Source organism: Psilocybe cubensis, chromosome 4, assembly GCF_017499595.1.
Source record: "Psilocybe cubensis strain MGC-MH-2018 chromosome 4, whole genome shotgun sequence".
Classification (NCBI taxonomy): Eukaryota; Fungi; Basidiomycota; class Agaricomycetes; order Agaricales; family Agrocybaceae; genus Psilocybe; species Psilocybe cubensis.
In genome coordinates this window covers 1,747,133-1,765,027 of record NC_063002.1, presented here as the reverse complement: position 1 = coordinate 1,765,027, position 17,895 = coordinate 1,747,133, and the positions used below count along the sequence as shown (strand labels likewise).

Genomic DNA, 17,895 nt, shown 5'->3' with positions numbered 1-17,895 from the left:
GTGGGGTTTTAAAGCAATCGTATCAAAGCAGAATGGACGGCAAGTGGGGAATGAGATATTTCTGACATCGTTTCCCACCTATATATATTACTTATGCGGGTAATAGGAACTAGGGCGGCAGTATGGATGTGTGCCATAGTTGATGGCCAAGTGTCAATTCGGAGTCGCCGTTTGTTCTACACAATACATAATTATTTTATAAATAGACACAACTTTTTAAGCGCTCCACGTGATCGTGAGGTGTAATTTGTGACTAGCCGATTCCTTGTCTTTCTTCTGAACAACATCAGTCAAATGTCCGCTCTACCCTATCTGGGGATTGCAATTCCCCCACTACCGCAAGGATGGACTGAACATCTCGGTGTGTCTCGCAATCTAGTTAAATTTTTATCCAGTTCATATCTCTGACTAGTCTGCAAGGACCCAATGGCCAGCCATATTATTACAATGCAGTGACGCGTGAATCAACATATATTCGCCCTACTCCACAGATTTCTCCCATACAACCGAAAAAAGCCAGCAAAAAAGAGAAACCGCTTTTAAAAACACCAATTCCAGGCACTGATTGGCTTAAAGTGACGACTACGGAAGGCAATATATTTTACTCTCATAAAGTTAGGAAAGAAAGTGTATGGGTTGTTCCAGACGAATTAAAACCTGCCCTGGATGCCCTTCAAGCAAAAGAGAATGAGAGTCGTGGAAAGTCAGCGCAGAAGACGAAAGAAACGACCAGCATCGCGAAACGAAAAGCAGATGATACTGTTCCCATCAGCGAGGTGGTCCTGAATAAGAAGGCTAAAGTGGATGAGGAAGGAGAAGAAGAAGACGAAAGCGAAAGCGAAGAGGATAACAATGAGGAAGATGAAGAAGATTGGCAACGTGAAGCTGCCCAACAACTTGCCAAAGAAGCTGAAGAGGAACGTCAGCGAATTCGAGACACAGAGAAGCAGAGAGAAGCAGAGGCAGAGGCTCAACGGACTCAAGTGGCCTTGAAAGTGGCTATTCCTGACAGGGTCGACCTTTCCCCTGAAGAAGGCAAAGCGCTCTTTAAGGTATTAATCTTTATACCAATGGCAATTGAACATCTACTTACATATGAGGTTACAAGACATTGCTCCGTGAGAAGGATATTAACCCGTTGCATCCATGGGACAAGTCTCTTCCTAAGTTTATCTCTGATCCCCGATATGTTCTTCTGCAGTCTGTGACGGCGCGGCGCGAAGCCTTTGACGAATATTGCAAAGAACGCTCTCGGGAACTACGCCAATCTGCTGTCAAAAAAGACAAAGAAATGGCCAACCCAAAGGAGGACTTCGAACGGCTTTTAAAGGAGGAAGTTAAGAGCACAAGAACAAGCTGGACCGATTTTAGAAGATCATGGAAAAAAGATCGCCGGTTTTATGGATGGGGCCGAGATGACAAAGAAAGAGAGAAACGCTTCAGGGAGTTTTTGAAGGAACTGGGCGAACGTATGTATCTGATTCCCATTACCGTCAGCTACTGACTCTGGATTATGATAGTCAAAAGGGAGGCCGCACAAAAAGCTGAGAGGAATTTCTTCGCTCTCCTCAAAGAACATCCATTTGTTACTGAAGGTATTGCTTGGAAAGATGTAGGTTCTAAGAGGAAACGAACTTTCACTATAACCCACTCATTATATATCAAAATCTAGGCCAAGAAAAAGATATATAAAGATCCTCGCTATGACGCGGTTGGTTCCTCAACTCTTCGGGAGGAACTGTTTAATACATTTATTAAAGACAGGGGATTTCAACATAAGCCTGAACAAAATGCTGCATTACAACCAAATTCACCGACCACGTACGGTCAAGCAGAAGGAGAGGAACGAGAAGAACGGAGAAAGAAAGCCGTCAAGGAACGAGAAGAGAAGGTTAACGCAGAGCGTCGTCGTTTAGATGCTGATATAGAGCGGTCAAAAATGGGAATTGACAAAGAAGAAGGGGAAAGAACTTTTAGGTGTGTATAATTCAAATGTCAGGACAATCTACACATGTCACTCAATATCGGGTGATATTTTACAGGACTTTACTTACAGATGCTATCCGCGAGTCACAGGTACGCGTTTCCTAGCAAGTTGGGCAGACACTAATTTCATTTTTCCAATGACAGGTCACATGGGATGATATTGTGCCCCAACTAAAAACTGATCTGCGCTTCACCAACTCGCCTTTGTCTCTCAATCATCAATTACGCCTATTCCACGAACATCTATCCCATTTACGAGACAAGCAATTAACCGGGTTGCATGCACTTTTTGAAGCTCATGCTCCATCCCTTGCCACTAAGTTCCACACCCTCCCCTTAGAAACAATTCTTTCTTCCGCACCAGCAAAAAAATTGGGATATAATATTGATCAGATTGAAGCTGACTTCGATAAATGGCAGAGAGAACGGACAACTGCAGCGCGCATTGCTTTTGATGAAATGATGGAAGAAAATTCTTTCGTGGAATTCTGGGGCCGTCTGCGCAAAATAGGGGGCGAGGATGTAGCCGGAAACCTTCAAATAGAAGGTGACGATATTGGCGAAGATGGTGAAGACAAGGTCGATATGAAGGCGTTAGCCAAGAATATTGACATCAGGGAGATGGAAAACGTTTTGAAAGTAAGATCCTGATGTCCTCGCGTATTCGTATCACTGATTTCTTTTGTCCAGCATGATAAACGTTATATTACATTTGAACACATTCCAGATGAAAGGGAACGATGGATTAGGGTAAGATTTTTTATCTTGAATTCATGTTCATTCATTCATTTATTCGGGGCGGTAGGACTATATTTCCCGCTTATCGGCGCCAAAATTGTCGGTGCATGTCGACGGATAACCTTTGTAACCATATGTACATATCACCTCCCCGTGTTTAATCCCTTTTACCAGAGAATAAGTATAAATTGACAATGCCTTTTGAACTTTGTAGCCATTTGCGTCGGTACCCAAATTATTTCCTCTACAAGCCAAAGTCTTTCCTAATAATGGTCAGGTTGAAAATACGGCATCCTATGATAAACAGAATGTATTTCATGGACACAAATTTGAAGTTTCCTAGTGTCCCATCCCACATGTAGACATATTCACTACTTCCCGAGGCGATTTGGTTTCATGAACAAGGATATAGATGGTTGTCACTCAAGTAGTGATAAGCGTCGAAACATATCCTATTTACTTCCCATATCCGCCTTTGTAACGGGGTCCGGAATCGACGTGACGGCGGTTCCTGCCTGAATAGTGATCCAAAGATGACTTGTCATCGCGTCTAGAATGCTCATGATGATTCCTTCGTGAACTCGAACAACCATCCCCTAAGTAGCGTTTATCGGAGCGGTTCGATCGATGTTTGTCCTGTGAGGGTTCACTTATACGAGCTAACAGGCTAGGATTGTTGTTGGGCATGCTGTGCGACTTAGCCGTGCCTAGAGATGATTTAAAATTGATGGATAAGGAGCTTTTAGGTTTTGGCGGTAGTCCGCTACGGTGCTTGGCTGAGTTACTGAACCAATCATTAGAATCTGCTTCGGCGTGTTGTTCTTGCTGTGCTAATATAGCCCTCGATTTCATTCTAGCTCGCCGCCCAACATTACTAGGTGCATCTTTATCCCAGGACAGATTATCTTTGTCCCAGTCCCGGACGCGACTTTTGGTATTTGATTTGAACTTTTTCAATTCTTTTGCGGGGTCATAGAACGGGCCATTCATAACGTTAACTTTGCTGAAAGCAGAAAAATCTTCTGGGAATCGGTTCTCTTCTTGGTCGTTACAGTCCTATAGGCAAGGGAATTCAGTGGGATAATATCATTGACGAGGTAAATATGACAACTTACATCTCCCCAATGTCCATGACCTCCACAACAATAGCACCATTCATCGTCGCCCACAAAGCCTTCGCCGCCTTCACCAAGCCTCAGATCTTTCTTGGATTGTCGGACATTGAGAGTCCAAGTTTGTTCCTCAGTACCAAAATACTCGTACATGCGCCATAACGTCGGGCATTCCTAAAGCAAGTTAAGCATATCGAGGGCATACAACGTAGGAAATACAGACGTTGGTTTGATGTCGAGATGAAGAGCATCTATCACATTCATATTCACTAATTGCCATCAATGCACGGGCTGACCGTCGATTAGGACAATTCTAAGAAGTGCCATCAGGGGGAATGAAGTATGGTCTAAAAAATCCAGCACTCACAGAGTTGATATGCCCTTTCATCCCGCAAGTAAAGCAAACTTTACTTATAGGGCATGACCGTGTAGAATGTTCGTCCCGGGCGCCACATGTCAGACACTTTACAAAATGTTTATGGTTCCGCTGAATGGGAAATAAAGGGGAAATTGACGTACAATCATAACTGGACAGGCCGAGGTTTTATGTTCTCCTTCCGCACCACAGTTTTTGCACACAGTTCGATTGAGAGCAATAGCCTCATTAGGGGTATCATCAAAGTATCGAAGCGTATGCTAATGTATCTGAGGTCAATCATTGCACCGTCAAAAGACATAGTTTAGAATACCTTAGAATCATCATAGTCAAGATAGTCAATGAAGTTCTCATCTTCAGAGTCCACAGCGGGTTGACTAATTATTTCCACAGGAGTGCTTCCCAAAACAGTAACGTGCGCAGGAACAAGCAGCTTTCCTGATGTTTCAACAGGCTCATTGGACCTTTCTGCCATTATTTGACGCGCAGAGGGCACTGGAACCGGAGTAACGTCTACATAGAACAGATCTTGATCTTCAGCTTGAAGATTATCTTGTTTATCAGTGATATCCTGAAGGCCATTTTCTTGGCTGGTTCTACCACTTGAAGAAGGGTCTGAGCGCTTCCGCTTTGCCTGTGCTTCGAAATCAAGCTCTCTATCCGGGGAACTCCTGGAGGACGGACAGGCCGTGGTAGCTGGACTGTTATGTGAATTTCTAGATTTTCGTTTGCGTTTTCGCCTTGGTTTTTGACTCGTCGCAGCCTCCGTAACTTCTTCTACTTGCACCGCATGCGATGAGTCAAGATGAACAGTCGAAGGCTGTGGGATCGGGGGAGGTGTAGTAAGGTCAATTATTTCTACAGAGACCATGTTTCGGGTGTAAGAATTTCAATCTAAACACGTTGTTTAGAAAAATACTTGAGACTGTAGGAGTGTATGACAGCAGGGTTTGTCGTGGTTGTGTATACAAACTAATGCCATCATATCTGGCATCCAAATTTAATAAGATGTTACGTAAGCCTTACCTCAAAGATCAAAGTATTCGAAAGCATTCCGACTTAACTGTTCGGGCAACTAATATCAGGACCACAATTCCGACATAAGCTTTTAAATTGTTTAAATCTGCATCGGATAAAAGGGGTGTCGAGTTTACGATACATCATAATTATTACTATCACTTGAAACTTTACACCCAGTGACTGAAGTCCTTAAAGCCATGTATCCATGTCCAGATCAAGACCTGGGAGGGAAGGTCGCCATCGAAGCCGCACGAGGATTCCCTGGTGTCTTGGTAGAGTGTATAGAGGGTGCTCCAGCACTTGAGGATCGCATTAGGGATTTTCGCCTCTGCATTTCAGCGATGTGTTCGGCTTTCGCTGTCTTTTCATCGCTATTCATTGCAACTTTTCGAGCTTGTGTAAAGAAGAGTCGAGCATTACGTTCTGAAATATTTTCGATGAGATATGTGTTTCCTAATAACATTCGTTATTCTTTTATCGAGACTTGAACAGAGCGAAAAAATGATAAACCTCGTGGTACCATAAACATACCCCCTGTAGCGAGGATCATTGAAGTTTGGTGAATCTTGAAGTTGACTGCGCCTTCAATGACATAAAAAACCTAAAAAAAATAAAAATATTCAAATATAGGATACACTTCAATTGGTGTAGTACTAACATAAGTATTGTCTTTAGCAGCTTTACTGGGTTTGCGTCCGCGAGGAGGTATGATCAATTGCCCTGCAGCAATGAAATCATCGTCGCCAAAAATCTTATCGAATGACCAATTTTTGTCAGCTGCCATACGTGGTTCAACCATTTTCGCCGTCCATGCAATTCCTGTGCGAAAAAGTGAACATTAATATCGATCCCAATAGTAGAAACACTACTAACGTCTCTCAACTTCATCTTTGGTTGTAAAGTGAAGAACAGTACAAATGGCGGAGGTGTCATCATCCCACCCTTCTTCAGGGTTGTGAACTGCCAACGCAGGGGGGATTGAGTTCTCGTGGTGGTCGACAGCTCGGCTTCTACTACGCGGTCGGGTTGAACCTCGTTTTCGTTTGGCGCCGAGGGGTAGAGCGTCCTCCTTTGGTATTCGAAGGATTTCCTTGATGGGAGGAACCAGAACGGGCCCTGAGTGTGTGGTTCTCCCATAAACGACCTTTTCGCCCCGCCAATATTCGAGCGGCCGGATATGTTCACGTTGACTACGTCTGACACCTTCTCGATGAGCTATATGAGTCAAGGCCGTTGTATTCAGTCAATGATGGACAGTTAAACGCAGGAAATTGATACAGACGACGATTCTCCTTCTTTGACCTTGTCTGTGTCTTCGTAGGTGCTGTCTTCCTTTCCTCCACAACTTTCCTTTTCTTCATAGGAGGTTCAGGTTCAGGTTCAGAATCTTCTGCTGAACTTTCCATATCCAAATCAACATCTTTCAAACCTTGTGCTATCTCATCCTCAACTCCCTCAGGATCAGGATTAAGATCCGCCGCTTCCTCTTCGTCTTCTTCTTCGATGGCACTGAAATTTGATTGCCTAGGACCACGCCGACTTTTTGGACTTAATCGTTGACCATGGTCATCAAAGTTGTCATGCTGTGCGTCGTCGTCGTCGTCGTCGTTGTTGTTGTCGTAACCTGCTTCTCCGGTATAATCTCCGGCGGGTTCATTGTCCGATTGCGATTCCGATTGCGATTGTGGTTCAGGCTCTAAATCATGAGCAGAATGACGGAGACTAGATGGACCAGGTCCAGCATGACCCGCACCACGACGCGTTGAATTAGGGAGATGGGGGGACGGGATGCGGTCAAAGTCTACATCGGACGTTCGTGCCACCGGACGTATAGATGTTCGGCTGCGCCCTGATGCTGTTGGTGTCGTTGGTGGGCGCAGATTCACTAAATGTCTTACTGGACCTAAGCCATTATTGTTTAGGTTTCGCAAGTATGTATTTCTTCCCAAATCGGAACTTACTATCCAGCTGCATAGATTGCTCCCCGTCTTCATCGTCATAATCATCGTCCTTTCGATATACAGTAGAAATGCTCTGCTTTCGCTTTGCCTTCGGCCTGGGAGGAGTCCGTCCATCTATCTGTTGGATGAGTTCGTCGAATGGTTCAAACCCATCGGACTTGCGCTCGACATGTGCAACAGAAATTCCAGTCTTCTTTCCAACTTCAGGATTATCACCTCTATAGGGTATATGTGCTTTTTGCAAGCCGCGTCGTGCCCCACCAACACTGCTCTTGCGTGAAGATGTCGGCATATATAGCGATGAAGCGTATTGAGACGGGAATTAATGGGGAGTCGGATGTTGGTTGATTGAGAGTAGATTTGTTATGGTCGTGGGAATCATGCATGGCACGCGTTTTCGACGCGCTTGCTCCTGTTTGGCGACGACCTGAATTCATCACGTGTTTGGAAGACGACAGTACGACTCTGGAAACTTGCCAAGTTGTAGTACTTACGTTTGCTTTGCCCTTAACCAAATGCTATTGGACTGGGTTGCTTCTTTAATCCGCGAACTTTGCGTTCTTCCCGATATACACTCATATCGAAGTGTAACAGTTCGATAGTGCTACAATATCGCGACCCATTGGTTTTCGACCCACGTTGTTTGTGTGATTTCTTGACGCACACTTAAGCCGCCCTTGAAGTATAGGTCAAACAGCTTTGCTAATGATTTGTACGTGGATTCGAATTTATACACTTAGCGTGTTAAGTCCGAATCCTCGGCTGTATCTTGGAGAGTATCGCTGAGGCAATTATAGTGCGAAGACATTTCGGTAAGGAACTGATTACTCTTGTCCGTTTGCTAAGCTCTGATGTCGATTTATAGATGTTTAGTAGGCTGAGTCAATGCCCGTACTTGGACATCAATGACACGCTTCTTAGTTCTAGCTCAATATCTCAGGTCGGCAGGGCTTTGTAGAGTGACCAAGAATGCTCGTACGTTATTATGACAAGTCCCCGCAGGTTCCAAAGCTAATATGAAATTATGCTAACAATCGGGGCCCTATGGTATGGAAGGGAAAGCTATAATGGAATTTTTTAAATGCGTAAACCATTTGGTGTACACATTGTGTGACTACTTAAATACAGGTGCTCATTTGAAAGTTAAAAGCTGTTTCTTTCTTCCCTAATTGCTGGTGTATACATGGTTGCCTGGAATACGAAGAACGAAATTGCAAAGGACTCAGGTAATTTGCCTTGAATACCTGTGGCCGTGTTACATACCGACAATGCCTCATACGCATTCACGTCAGATATTTTCCTCAAGCTTGTTTTTGCGCTTTTTGGTGCCTATGTATGGGAACTGTTCATGACTTTGGACTTCGAATGGTCTTTGGTAACTAGACGTCGCAAGTTTCGGTGGCCATTGGTATGCACCCTCCACTATAAACTAAAGTTTCTTACAGACGCTCTTTTTAGAGTAAATCCGTTCACTCGTTTTCTGCATGTTATCTGAAAAATGCCCCTAGCATTTTTCTTTCTTTGCCGATATTGTATGCTTTTGGCATTTCTGGGGATGTAAGTCTGTGCATCTCTACGAACCACGAACCCTTCTCTGTCTTTTCATTTTAAATCAAAGCTTTGACACGGATCTTTCAATCATTCAGGATAACATCGTTTTCAATAGCGGAAGAGGTAGTTACATTCATCACTGTGTTCCTACTTCGCTGACCCAATTATATATCAGATAAATTGTCATGTATGTATCTGACTGGGGAACAGAGTGCAGTCGAACAGTTTTCTAATGCGATCAGGCGCTTTACACTTTTAATTCAGTAGGCGACTTTAATGACTTGCAATGTTATTGTTCAACCGACATACTATTGCTGTAGTGGACAGGAAACATGGCTATTCTTTGCGCCTCTACGTCCCTTATGTTGCGAACGTATGCTTGTCTGACTGTCTATATTCGATCTTTTCGACTTATATCCTTAACAGAATAGCGTTATGGGAACGTCGTCGATCCGTTGTCGCTGTTCTTGGCATTTTGTGTTTGGCACACTGGGCTCTGCTCTACAGGACAATGTTTATTGTGGTTTCACAATGGGATCCTGTTGTCAAAGCTTGTGTGGTCGTACAGACTAATCCGTCCATGCTAAACACGACCTTCTTCTTTAGTAAGTTCGGTCCACTCAACATTTACTTCAGGTACTGATATTGTAGCCATGGGATTTGACTTTACCATTCTCTCATTTACAGCCGTTGCACTGTTGGGGCGTCATTCCGCACGAACCGACCTCTGGAAATTGCTTTTCCAAGACGGGCTGGTTTATTTCCTTCTCTCATTTTCAACTAATTGCGTCCCCGCTGTGCGTCTTGTAGCTCTAATCCCACCTCGAGTCCTGTTTCTGACAGTAATGTCCTAGGTCCTCAATGTTTTGAACCTGAACAGTATGTCAGGCCTTGTTTTGAACATGCACAACGTTAATTTAACTATGTCATTTGGTCAGCGCCTATGAACGTGTGAGTACCTCTTTTCAAAACTCTCATTCTTTGCTTATTATTCCTCTTAGCATTGGCACTGTATGGGTTTCCTTGAGCATCATCTGTTCATCTCATTTATATATTTTCACAGATCCCAGCAGCAACTATAACGTGAGCATTTGTGTAAACCAATAGAATTCATTTTATCAATTCCATTAATCAGGTCAATCGCAGCTTGCCGAGCTGTCACCAGGCTACTAGACTTCAATTCAAGTGAAGTCTACGTTCATTCCATATCGGCGGCCATGGCTGGGAATAACCCTGTTGGTACACGGCACACAGGACCCCATCTCAAATCAAACAAAATATCTCTTCCGCGTCAGGAAATTAGAGTGACTACAGAACATATAACAATGGCGGAATTTGGGTAAGAGCGGCTCCAACATACTAATGTAAACATTCTAATGAAACCTAAAGGACCGGAACAAGCACACAGTATATGAAAAGTGAGGGACACGACGTGACTTCATGCACAGATATGCAGTCGGCAAAGTACACAGATCCGGAAGCAATGGCAGACATCGACAAGGATGATAAAGGATCCTACGAGTTTCCAGGAACATAGCCATGGGCGACGTAAGCTCTTGTTCTAGTCAACCATCGAGCTTCTGGATTTGTGGCTTCAACTGTGACACAGAATGCGAAAAATTCCGCAAAAAACTTACCATTATATAATTAAATAGTATACAATGGCTTTTTCCGCTCTCCTCTTGTGTTCGTGTAATGGCAGGAATGATTTTGCATGGTGGTGATACATAAGAAGTGGGTATAACGTATAAGCATATCAACGCCTTCTCTTGGAGCGACCTGCTTTTCTTTTCGCTGCAACAGTACCCTGTCGGTTCATTCCGTGCGGTGTCGCTCTGGCAGGCATGCCTTTCGATTTCCGCCATTCCTCTCTTCTTGAGCCTCGAGGTCCATGTGTAGAAATGCGTTTTGACGAAGATTCTGAGTCGACCGCCATAGATTCTGGGTGTCATTGGATATGAAACATAAATAAGAGGAACAGGGGTCAAAGGACGAGGAAAAGTCACCTGGTTGATCCATTGAATCATCCAGTTCCGGAGCTAGAAACAGAGACAGGTAAAGAGTTAATGATTGTCTATCCGCGATGAAATCGTGAACAGAATCATCAAAAAAATCCTCTAGTCGGGCAGTCCGGCGGTATCAAAGATAGGAAGGTGTGTACTCGCAGTTATCAAGACACAAGTTGTACAATCCTTCCGACGTAATGTCGTTCGGATCTAGAAGGCCAAAAGTCGCAAACCAACACCAACCTGGAATCCCATCTTCGTTTGCCTCAACATCCTCAGTTTCGAGCCTGCCCCCATCTGTGTCTTTCTTCGTTACTTGTAATAGCTTTGAGTTGAGCCTGTGAAGGCGGCCAGCTGCCGCTGCAGCGTATTCTCCGGATTCTCTTTTTTTCTGGCGGAAGGAACGTTTCGTCTTCGACCTGAGTGATTTCGCCATTGTGAGCACAGATAACTCGACGGTAGATCTTTATAGTTTCGGGATGGAGAGGAACCAAGTAAGTAAATGCAGTGATGGTAGACTGTAGTGGAGGTTGTGATGATGGGTGAAAACAGGTCAAAATGACTCGCAGAAAGAAAAAAATTGAAGCGGCGCATGAACTATTTTGTGGCTGTGCATGCAGCCAAAGGAAAGAATGTGTCTTGACAAAATGAATGGCCTTTTTAAATGATAGCACCATTTTTTGCGCAATAGGCGACGCTGGATATACATAGTATTACAAACGAAGCACATATATTTCCTTCTTGCAGGTAAACCGTCACTGAGTGCGCTCATGCCGATCAAGTTTGACGGTGACTGACGTTGGGTGACTCTATAACGGCAATGCTATCCTAATCTGCCGATTCTGAAGGAGCCTCCCTGTAAAAAACAGATACATGTTGATAAGCCTGGACCTTGGGAGCAAGAAAATGTACTCATGATATAGAGAACATTATTACACCTGAGAAGAGAGTCAATGCGGATAGATTATAGCTTCGTGGTGCATTAAACATACCGGATGAAGACTTCGCCCAGAGCACCATTTGACTTTCCATCCTGATATTCTTCCGTGTTTGCAAGCTATTGGGGAAAATGAGCAGACGCTCTGATGACAATGTCCGGGACGATCACCTGGAGATTCATGTACCCATCAGTGCTAACAAGGAACCCTTTGTATTCAAGCCCCCATTTTAGTCGTACGTATACGGGCTTCCCAGTGAGCTCTTGCAAAAAGGGTTTGGGATTGACAGGGTTGACCTTGCAGCATAGTGAGAGAAAATCGACCAACAGAACGACGCGAAACTTACAGAGGCCATGGTGGTTGGAAGAGAACACGTGCGGACTTCTAAAAGTGACACCAACAACGGCTCTCCATGTTTCTTTCAAAAACCCTTCCATTCAAGTTGACCAACCCATCCCTCCCTTTTTCTTCTTTACCAACTCCAACCTCGAGACTAATATGTCCGACAGAGAAGGACATTCTGGAGGTGGAGCACCCACTGATGACGATCTGTCTCTTCCAAAGGCTACTGTAGCCAAGATGATAGCTGGTGAGTTCACGTTGGATCAATCATTCTTGGGTACATACAGGTTAATTGTCGCCTACGATCATTTTCGTCAGAACTTCTGCCCAACGACGTGGTGTGCGCGAAAGAGACGCGAGATTTAGTTATAGAGTGTTGTGTAGGTGAACATTGATGGATTGCTTACGACCCCCTTGGTTTCTCACATCGTGGTACAGAATTCATTCATCTGATATCATCAGAGGCGAACGAGATATGTGAACAGGAGAATAAGAAAACAATAGCGCCTGAGCATATCATTACTGCTTTGACGGTGCGAGCAAATTGCATGTCTCCTGGAATGTCGCCTCATACTGCTATTGTAGCGTCTCGGATTCACGACTTTTGCACCAGAAGTTGAAAGCGTGCTGAAAGATCACAAGCAGCAGCAAAAGGTTCACACATACCTATTCCGCAATTGAAGCTTACTAATTGCTTTCTTTCAGGACCGAGAGAAAAAGGTCTCCAAATTCGAAAAGTCTGGAATGACGGAAGAGGAGCTGGCTGCTGCCCAAGAAGAGTTGTTTGCACAGAGTAGGGCAAGGTATAATAATGGGCAGCAGTAAGCATGGTGACATTATATCTTTATTTCTGTATTCATCGTAAATGCAAAGCATGTGTATCAATCTAATGGTGTTTCTTTTAACGCTGCTTCAACACTTCAAGCCTTCTCATGGGGTCGTCTCCGTTCCAAATGGCAATCCCTGATGGCAGATACGATATCGAGGGTAGACCTTCTTGCTCGATTGTAAAGGATGCCGACACGGTCCCGTACAATGTGGCTTAACCAAGACACATTCAGTCAATATCTTTCCCAAAGAACAAGGAAGAACACACCTTGATAAACGTCTTCAGATAGCACCAGGCCGGCTGCGAACCCTCCAAGGAAACTATTACCTGCGCCTAGTTCTTTTTTAGAAATAGTAGTCGGCTCAATTGTCCAGGAAAAGATTACCGGTAACGTCGATGACTTTTTCTACGTCTGTAGCTTCCCAAAAGGCGTCAACCCAAACTCCTTTGTTTTTTTTACATTTTACGTATGCCCCCATTGCCCCGCTCCTGATCACAATCCAGCCAGAGCCATCCTTTCCGATACCGATGTCCAAAAAGTCATCCGCTGCTTTCTCGATTATGTCTTTGGACGCCGGCAAGGGAGATGACAGAAGAGAGAGAGCCTCATCTGCGTTTGGGCTGACCAATACTGTAGTGTTAGCACTTCCATTAAATACTGACCCAAACCAACCTTAATATTGATATTGAAGGCAGGACTTTCTTCAATGCTGGCAACTCTTCTGGAATGCAGCGGTCCTGGCGACACGATAGAGTTTAAGTGAGCCTGAAGGGCGGTCAAAGTTTGAAGTGAACGCGAACAGGGATGGGTTCATAGACCGTGATAGGATCCCAGCCCGATTGTAACTTGGCCTCTGACATTATTTCAGATGCTCGCGACGGCGAACAAATAAAATGCAGAATTTTCGGTTTTTCCAGTTCTGTTGCTAAAAGATCCTTCGGTGTTAAACGCAGTCGAGGAGTTTTGTATTCGAACCTGCTGTTGATCAGCGGTTCCTTACATCTCACGCGAAACGAAAGCCATAGTCACCCTCGAAGTTCTCCTTTATAGGAATTGATAGCACGCGTAGTTCCAAGATGAGGCTGTTTCCTGAACATCCACATCCTTTCTCCGTAGCTTATGAGTTTCTGCTTGATTGTTTCTGGGAAATCATATCCTTCGTCGACGATCATTCCGACATCTGAAGGAGGTAACCTAGAAGCAAATCCGTTTCGAAAAATGACTTGAATTAATCAAACTGGAAGATGGGTACCAAATACGAGCACCGATAGCAGCATAGGTGCCCCCTCCTCCAATCTATATAAAGGAGGTGTGTCAAGAAAGGATTTATCGCAACAAATAGTGGGCTTCCCTGCGGCTCCACTGTACGGCCAGTGGGTTGGCCTTCTTCGTCCATGAAAACAAATTCATCGATAATAAACATTCCTAAAGTTACAAATTTTTTGCAGCCATTTGACGCAGCCATCGCCCTCCCAGACTAGTTTTAGACGACTGAAGTCAATGGGTATGGAATCGGATAAGTTGATGATGATGTGATATCAAACAGGTTGCTAATAACTACATGCAACTTCAGATCATCCGACTTCCTCTACTGCCATATGATCCAGATCAGACTCTCACATTCTAATCTCCTTCTCCATCTCTGTCCTGGTACAACGGCGTCTTTCACTCATAGATGGAAATTTGGGCAGTCATATACACGCCAAATCTTTTCAATGATGATGTAGGTATCACCTTTGCTATCGAGAATTTTATTTGACAATTCATTTTCAAAAGTTGTACAAAAACGGTCTGACATTGGTTGACGTAGAGAGTCAAACACGTATAAAACGATTCTACCACAGGGTAGACGCATGTCGTGAGCAAATACCATACTAATTGCACCTACCGAACCTTATTGTACGAAAGGTACCTTAATCGGACGGCTTCTGGTCAGAGTGTTGCTCAAAGGAAAGGGCATATCCGTTGACGAAATGAAGTTTGCGACTACGCCGGAAGGGAAACCATATATTGTACGTTTTATGTACGAAAGAAAAATACAGGACTGACAATTTCTTAATCTTCAGAAATCTCAAACCAATCCGCCCCTGGCATATAATATCACGCATGACAATAACCTAGTCGCAATGGCGTTTGCACCGGGGATAATCAATCAGCCTGCATATAACGTTGGAATAGACGTCATGAAGGTTAGAATTCCAGGAAGAGAAACATTTGATTCGTTTGTGCACACAGTCGGCGATCAGGTGAGGAGAGCAAATAGCCCTTATGTTTACATCTAAATATATTTGATAGTTAACCACTCTTGAGCATGTTCAATTGAAGGCCGTAATACCAGAGACGGAGAAATTAAAACGTTTTTTTTGGATGTGGACTTTGAAGGAGGCCTATACTAAAGCTCTGGGAATTGGCCTTGGTTTTGATTTTCGGCGAATAGAATTCGATGTTGTTGCAAGAAGGATCTGTGTTGATGGCAAAGAACCAGAAGGATGGCAATTCAACATGTTCAATGTCCAAGATGGGGAAGATTTATACCAATGCGTAGTTGCGGAGTACGTTGGAGACACGAAGACGGAAGTCACGTACAATGTTCACAATCCAGAATGGTTCAAGGTTTACGGTGCTGTTCAATTCACCGAGATGGCTGTTGGTCTGTTAAAAACCTAGTACAAAATGAAAGAAGAAATAGACTCAACGACAAGCTAATATTTTACGTGTTTCGATCACGAATCTTCGTTATTTACTATTGTCCGCGCAGCTAACCAATCCCCATAGTATACACATTCCTTGGGATTCACAGGTCCATCCTGTTTACAGAACTCGAAGGACGGGCAAAGTCCACAAGGGGACTCCAGCAAGCCTATAGAGGCCACATGTTCCTTCAAAGCACGATAAACGGAACCACCAGAACTGGTATCAAACGCGTCAAAATCCGCGTTTGGAGTTTCTGAGCGCTTCGAGGATTTGTGCTTTTTTCTGCGTGATTCTGAATCAGTGTCCTCTGAAGACGATTCGCTCTCAGAGACGTGTTTCTGCTTTTTCTTGCTCTTTTTTCGATGGCGGGCTTCATCCTCGGACGAACTTTCAGAGCTTGATGAATGGGCCCTTTTCTTTTTCTTTTTCTTCTTTTTCTCGGTTTCAGAGTCGGAATCAGAGTCAGTTGATTTTGTTTTGGACTTTTTCTTCTTCTTCTTCTTCTTGCTACTTTCTTCGTCTGAAGATTCGATTTCGTCGTCAGATATAGCCAACTTCTTGCGTTTTTTCTTCGTCTTTAGGTCTTCATCGTCAGAGTCATCGTCTCGCTTTTTGCGTTTCTTCTTGCGAGATGATTTTTCTTCGTCGCCCGAGTCGCCATCACCGATTGCTTCAGAGTTCCACAGCGCACTTCCAAATGCGGGGATCTACTTGCCAACATGAGATACGACTGAAAAGAATAATTGTTCTTCAAACCTTTTCAATTTTACCATCCAAGATGAGAACATTGAGAAGCATTTCAACGTGTTCCACACTCAGATCCGTTTCTGTAAGTCGTGCCTTTCGAAGAGAATGCCTGATATTTTCGGCTGTGGGATATCGTGGCGCGTTTGAGATAGGGTAGAGAGCATTTTCAGAGCCATTTCTGCGCTTCGGGAAGCTCTGAATAAAATGGATAGTCGACAAGGTGAAGCAGTAATAGAAGAAAGTGAACGCACGATATCGCTGATTAATTTATAGCATGCCTCGGTTAAATTTTGGATAAATTCTGTATCTAATTCATTGTCCGTGTACCAGGGGCCACCTGTCAGTGATATAGAGGGCTCGATCCCCTCCAACATATAAATTTTCCTTGTGATATGCTATGGAAACCGTTAATACAGGTGTTCCATATCTGAAGCAATGGTGTATACCTGCACTGAGGGTACACGCTTTATGAGTCGTTTCTGGGTTAGTGTCTTCAGACATCTTTCAATGACGGTCTGATGAAGGCTAGTTTTAGCTTTCAAGTGTTTCGTCCAGATTCCTATGGCCTTCAATGAGTAAAACCGGGGGGTAAAAGATGTTTGTAAAATACCTTCGTTCCCAGAACTTTTGATATGGCTCAGGACCAGATTCTCTTCACCAGTCAGACCTTTGGTCCTATCAATTTAAAATTAAATTGGATTGGTAAATCATCAAACAACAGACTCACGCGACAATTTCCTCCTTGCTCACAGCTCTGAATGACAATTGGCCCGACGAATTTGTCAATCCTTTGAGAAGACCCACTCCCAGCAGAAAATTAAGAGCTTGCTGTCGAGCAGCCGGGTCGGGGATGATTGATTCCGCCTGTCGAGCAGTGAGTTCCTTTTGGAAAGATGTTAGTGTTGGAGACAAGTTGCGTGTATGTTGAAGCACCTTTTTAGAGGACGCGAGAGCCGCTTGATGCAAGCGACTCTCTTGTTCGTTAGGAGGTCGTTTACTCATGGAAGCTTTTGGATGGTATGCGATATTGGCGTCAAGAGATCAGCAGAAGTGCACCACGTGATGGATCAACTACGTAAGCTCGGTGAATGCCGTTTTTCACTTTACAGTCTTCGAGGTCGAACTATGACCGCCGAAAGTGTTCTTCTTTCACTAGCATAGGCATCCCTTGCTCGTATCTTTTACTGTCTTTTAATAGTCCTACTATATGGGGTGAATTTCAATTTCTACTTGCAACAATACCTCTCAAAGCCTTTACAACCCTGCATCATTTTTGGGGGACATGTGGGCGTCGCATGGGTCGACCCTTGACAATCTGCGACTCAATTGATCCTGCAGGATTCTGAATGCCGTCAAACTTGCACATGCGTGCGAGCTTTAAAAGTTTGTTCTAGTCAGGTTCATTATGACCCTTGTTCTCAAGTCGTTGTTTCCCCGCCGATAGTATTAGGACCCCATTTATTGTCTTCTAGGTAAAATTTTAGATTTATCCGGCGTTTTTGCCCATCGATGGCAATAAATACAATAAATGTAGAAAGAGTAGGTGCTCCGTTGTATCTAAAGGAATAAGGGTAATAAGTATAAAAAAATCTAT

General features: G+C 43.9%; 9 protein-coding genes across 9 annotated transcripts; 3 read left to right on the top strand and 6 right to left on the bottom strand.

Annotated features, from left to right (window-relative positions):
• Positions 1-294: 294 nt before the first annotated feature.
• On the top strand, positions 295-2,845 carry JR316_0004726 (Transcription elongation regulator 1; the record flags this gene model as incomplete). The annotated part of the gene is made up of 9 exons (XM_047890490.1): positions 295-361; positions 421-1,052; positions 1,109-1,469; positions 1,521-1,612; positions 1,673-1,977; positions 2,043-2,076; positions 2,131-2,625; positions 2,677-2,736; positions 2,792-2,845. 9 exons carry the CDS (start codon positions 295-297, stop codon positions 2,843-2,845), a joined length of 2,100 nt encoding a protein of 699 aa, XP_047750251.1.
• A 335-nt stretch (positions 2,846-3,180) lies between these two features.
• Positions 3,181-5,083, bottom strand: JR316_0004725 (uncharacterized protein; the record flags this gene model as incomplete). The annotated part of the gene is made up of 6 exons (XM_047890489.1): positions 3,181-3,780; positions 3,840-4,010; positions 4,060-4,149; positions 4,204-4,299; positions 4,356-4,472; positions 4,526-5,083. 6 exons carry the CDS (start codon positions 5,081-5,083, stop codon positions 3,181-3,183), a joined length of 1,632 nt encoding a protein of 543 aa, XP_047750250.1.
• A 363-nt stretch (positions 5,084-5,446) lies between these two features.
• On the bottom strand, positions 5,447-7,485 carry JR316_0004724 (Inner kinetochore subunit cnp3; the record flags this gene model as incomplete). The annotated part of the gene is made up of 6 exons (XM_047890488.1): positions 5,447-5,685; positions 5,743-5,833; positions 5,891-6,051; positions 6,106-6,447; positions 6,515-7,135; positions 7,194-7,485. 6 exons carry the CDS (start codon positions 7,483-7,485, stop codon positions 5,447-5,449), a joined length of 1,746 nt encoding a protein of 581 aa, XP_047750249.1.
• A 3,015-nt stretch (positions 7,486-10,500) lies between these two features.
• On the bottom strand, positions 10,501-11,186 carry JR316_0004723 (uncharacterized protein; the record flags this gene model as incomplete). The annotated part of the gene is made up of 3 exons (XM_047890487.1): positions 10,501-10,685; positions 10,751-10,783; positions 10,994-11,186. The coding sequence occupies 3 exons, from the start codon at positions 11,184-11,186 to the stop codon at positions 10,501-10,503; spliced, it is 411 nt and encodes a 136-aa protein (XP_047750248.1).
• Positions 11,187-11,578: 392 nt separating this feature from the next.
• JR316_0004722 (Small nuclear ribonucleoprotein F) lies at positions 11,579-12,043 on the bottom strand (the record flags this gene model as incomplete). Its single annotated transcript, XM_047890486.1, has 4 exons — positions 11,579-11,606; positions 11,743-11,807; positions 11,859-11,984; positions 12,035-12,043. 4 exons carry the CDS (start codon positions 12,041-12,043, stop codon positions 11,579-11,581), a joined length of 228 nt encoding a protein of 75 aa, XP_047750247.1.
• Positions 12,044-12,186: 143 nt separating this feature from the next.
• Positions 12,187-12,855, top strand: JR316_0004721 (Negative cofactor 2 complex subunit beta; the record flags this gene model as incomplete). The annotated part of the gene is made up of 4 exons (XM_047890485.1): positions 12,187-12,277; positions 12,469-12,563; positions 12,616-12,684; positions 12,736-12,855. 4 exons carry the CDS (start codon positions 12,187-12,189, stop codon positions 12,853-12,855), a joined length of 375 nt encoding a protein of 124 aa, XP_047750246.1.
• Positions 12,856-12,931: 76 nt separating this feature from the next.
• Positions 12,932-13,720, bottom strand: JR316_0004720 (uncharacterized protein; the record flags this gene model as incomplete). The annotated part of the gene is made up of 5 exons (XM_047890484.1): positions 12,932-13,071; positions 13,127-13,192; positions 13,245-13,480; positions 13,533-13,597; positions 13,661-13,720. The coding sequence occupies 5 exons, from the start codon at positions 13,718-13,720 to the stop codon at positions 12,932-12,934; spliced, it is 567 nt and encodes a 188-aa protein (XP_047750245.1).
• Positions 13,721-14,535: 815 nt separating this feature from the next.
• JR316_0004719 (4'-phosphopantetheinyl transferase pptA) lies at positions 14,536-15,527 on the top strand (the record flags this gene model as incomplete). Its single annotated transcript, XM_047890483.1, has 4 exons — positions 14,536-14,587; positions 14,769-14,872; positions 14,927-15,106; positions 15,156-15,527. 4 exons carry the CDS (start codon positions 14,536-14,538, stop codon positions 15,525-15,527), a joined length of 708 nt encoding a protein of 235 aa, XP_047750244.1.
• Positions 15,528-15,583: 56 nt separating this feature from the next.
• JR316_0004718 (putative DNA-directed RNA polymerase III subunit rpc6) lies at positions 15,584-17,303 on the bottom strand (the record flags this gene model as incomplete). The annotated part of the gene is made up of 7 exons (XM_047890482.1): positions 15,584-16,261; positions 16,311-16,496; positions 16,553-16,696; positions 16,748-16,860; positions 16,912-16,976; positions 17,029-17,183; positions 17,235-17,303. The coding sequence occupies 7 exons, from the start codon at positions 17,301-17,303 to the stop codon at positions 15,584-15,586; spliced, it is 1,410 nt and encodes a 469-aa protein (XP_047750243.1).
• Between the last annotated feature and the right edge of the window lie 592 nt (positions 17,304-17,895).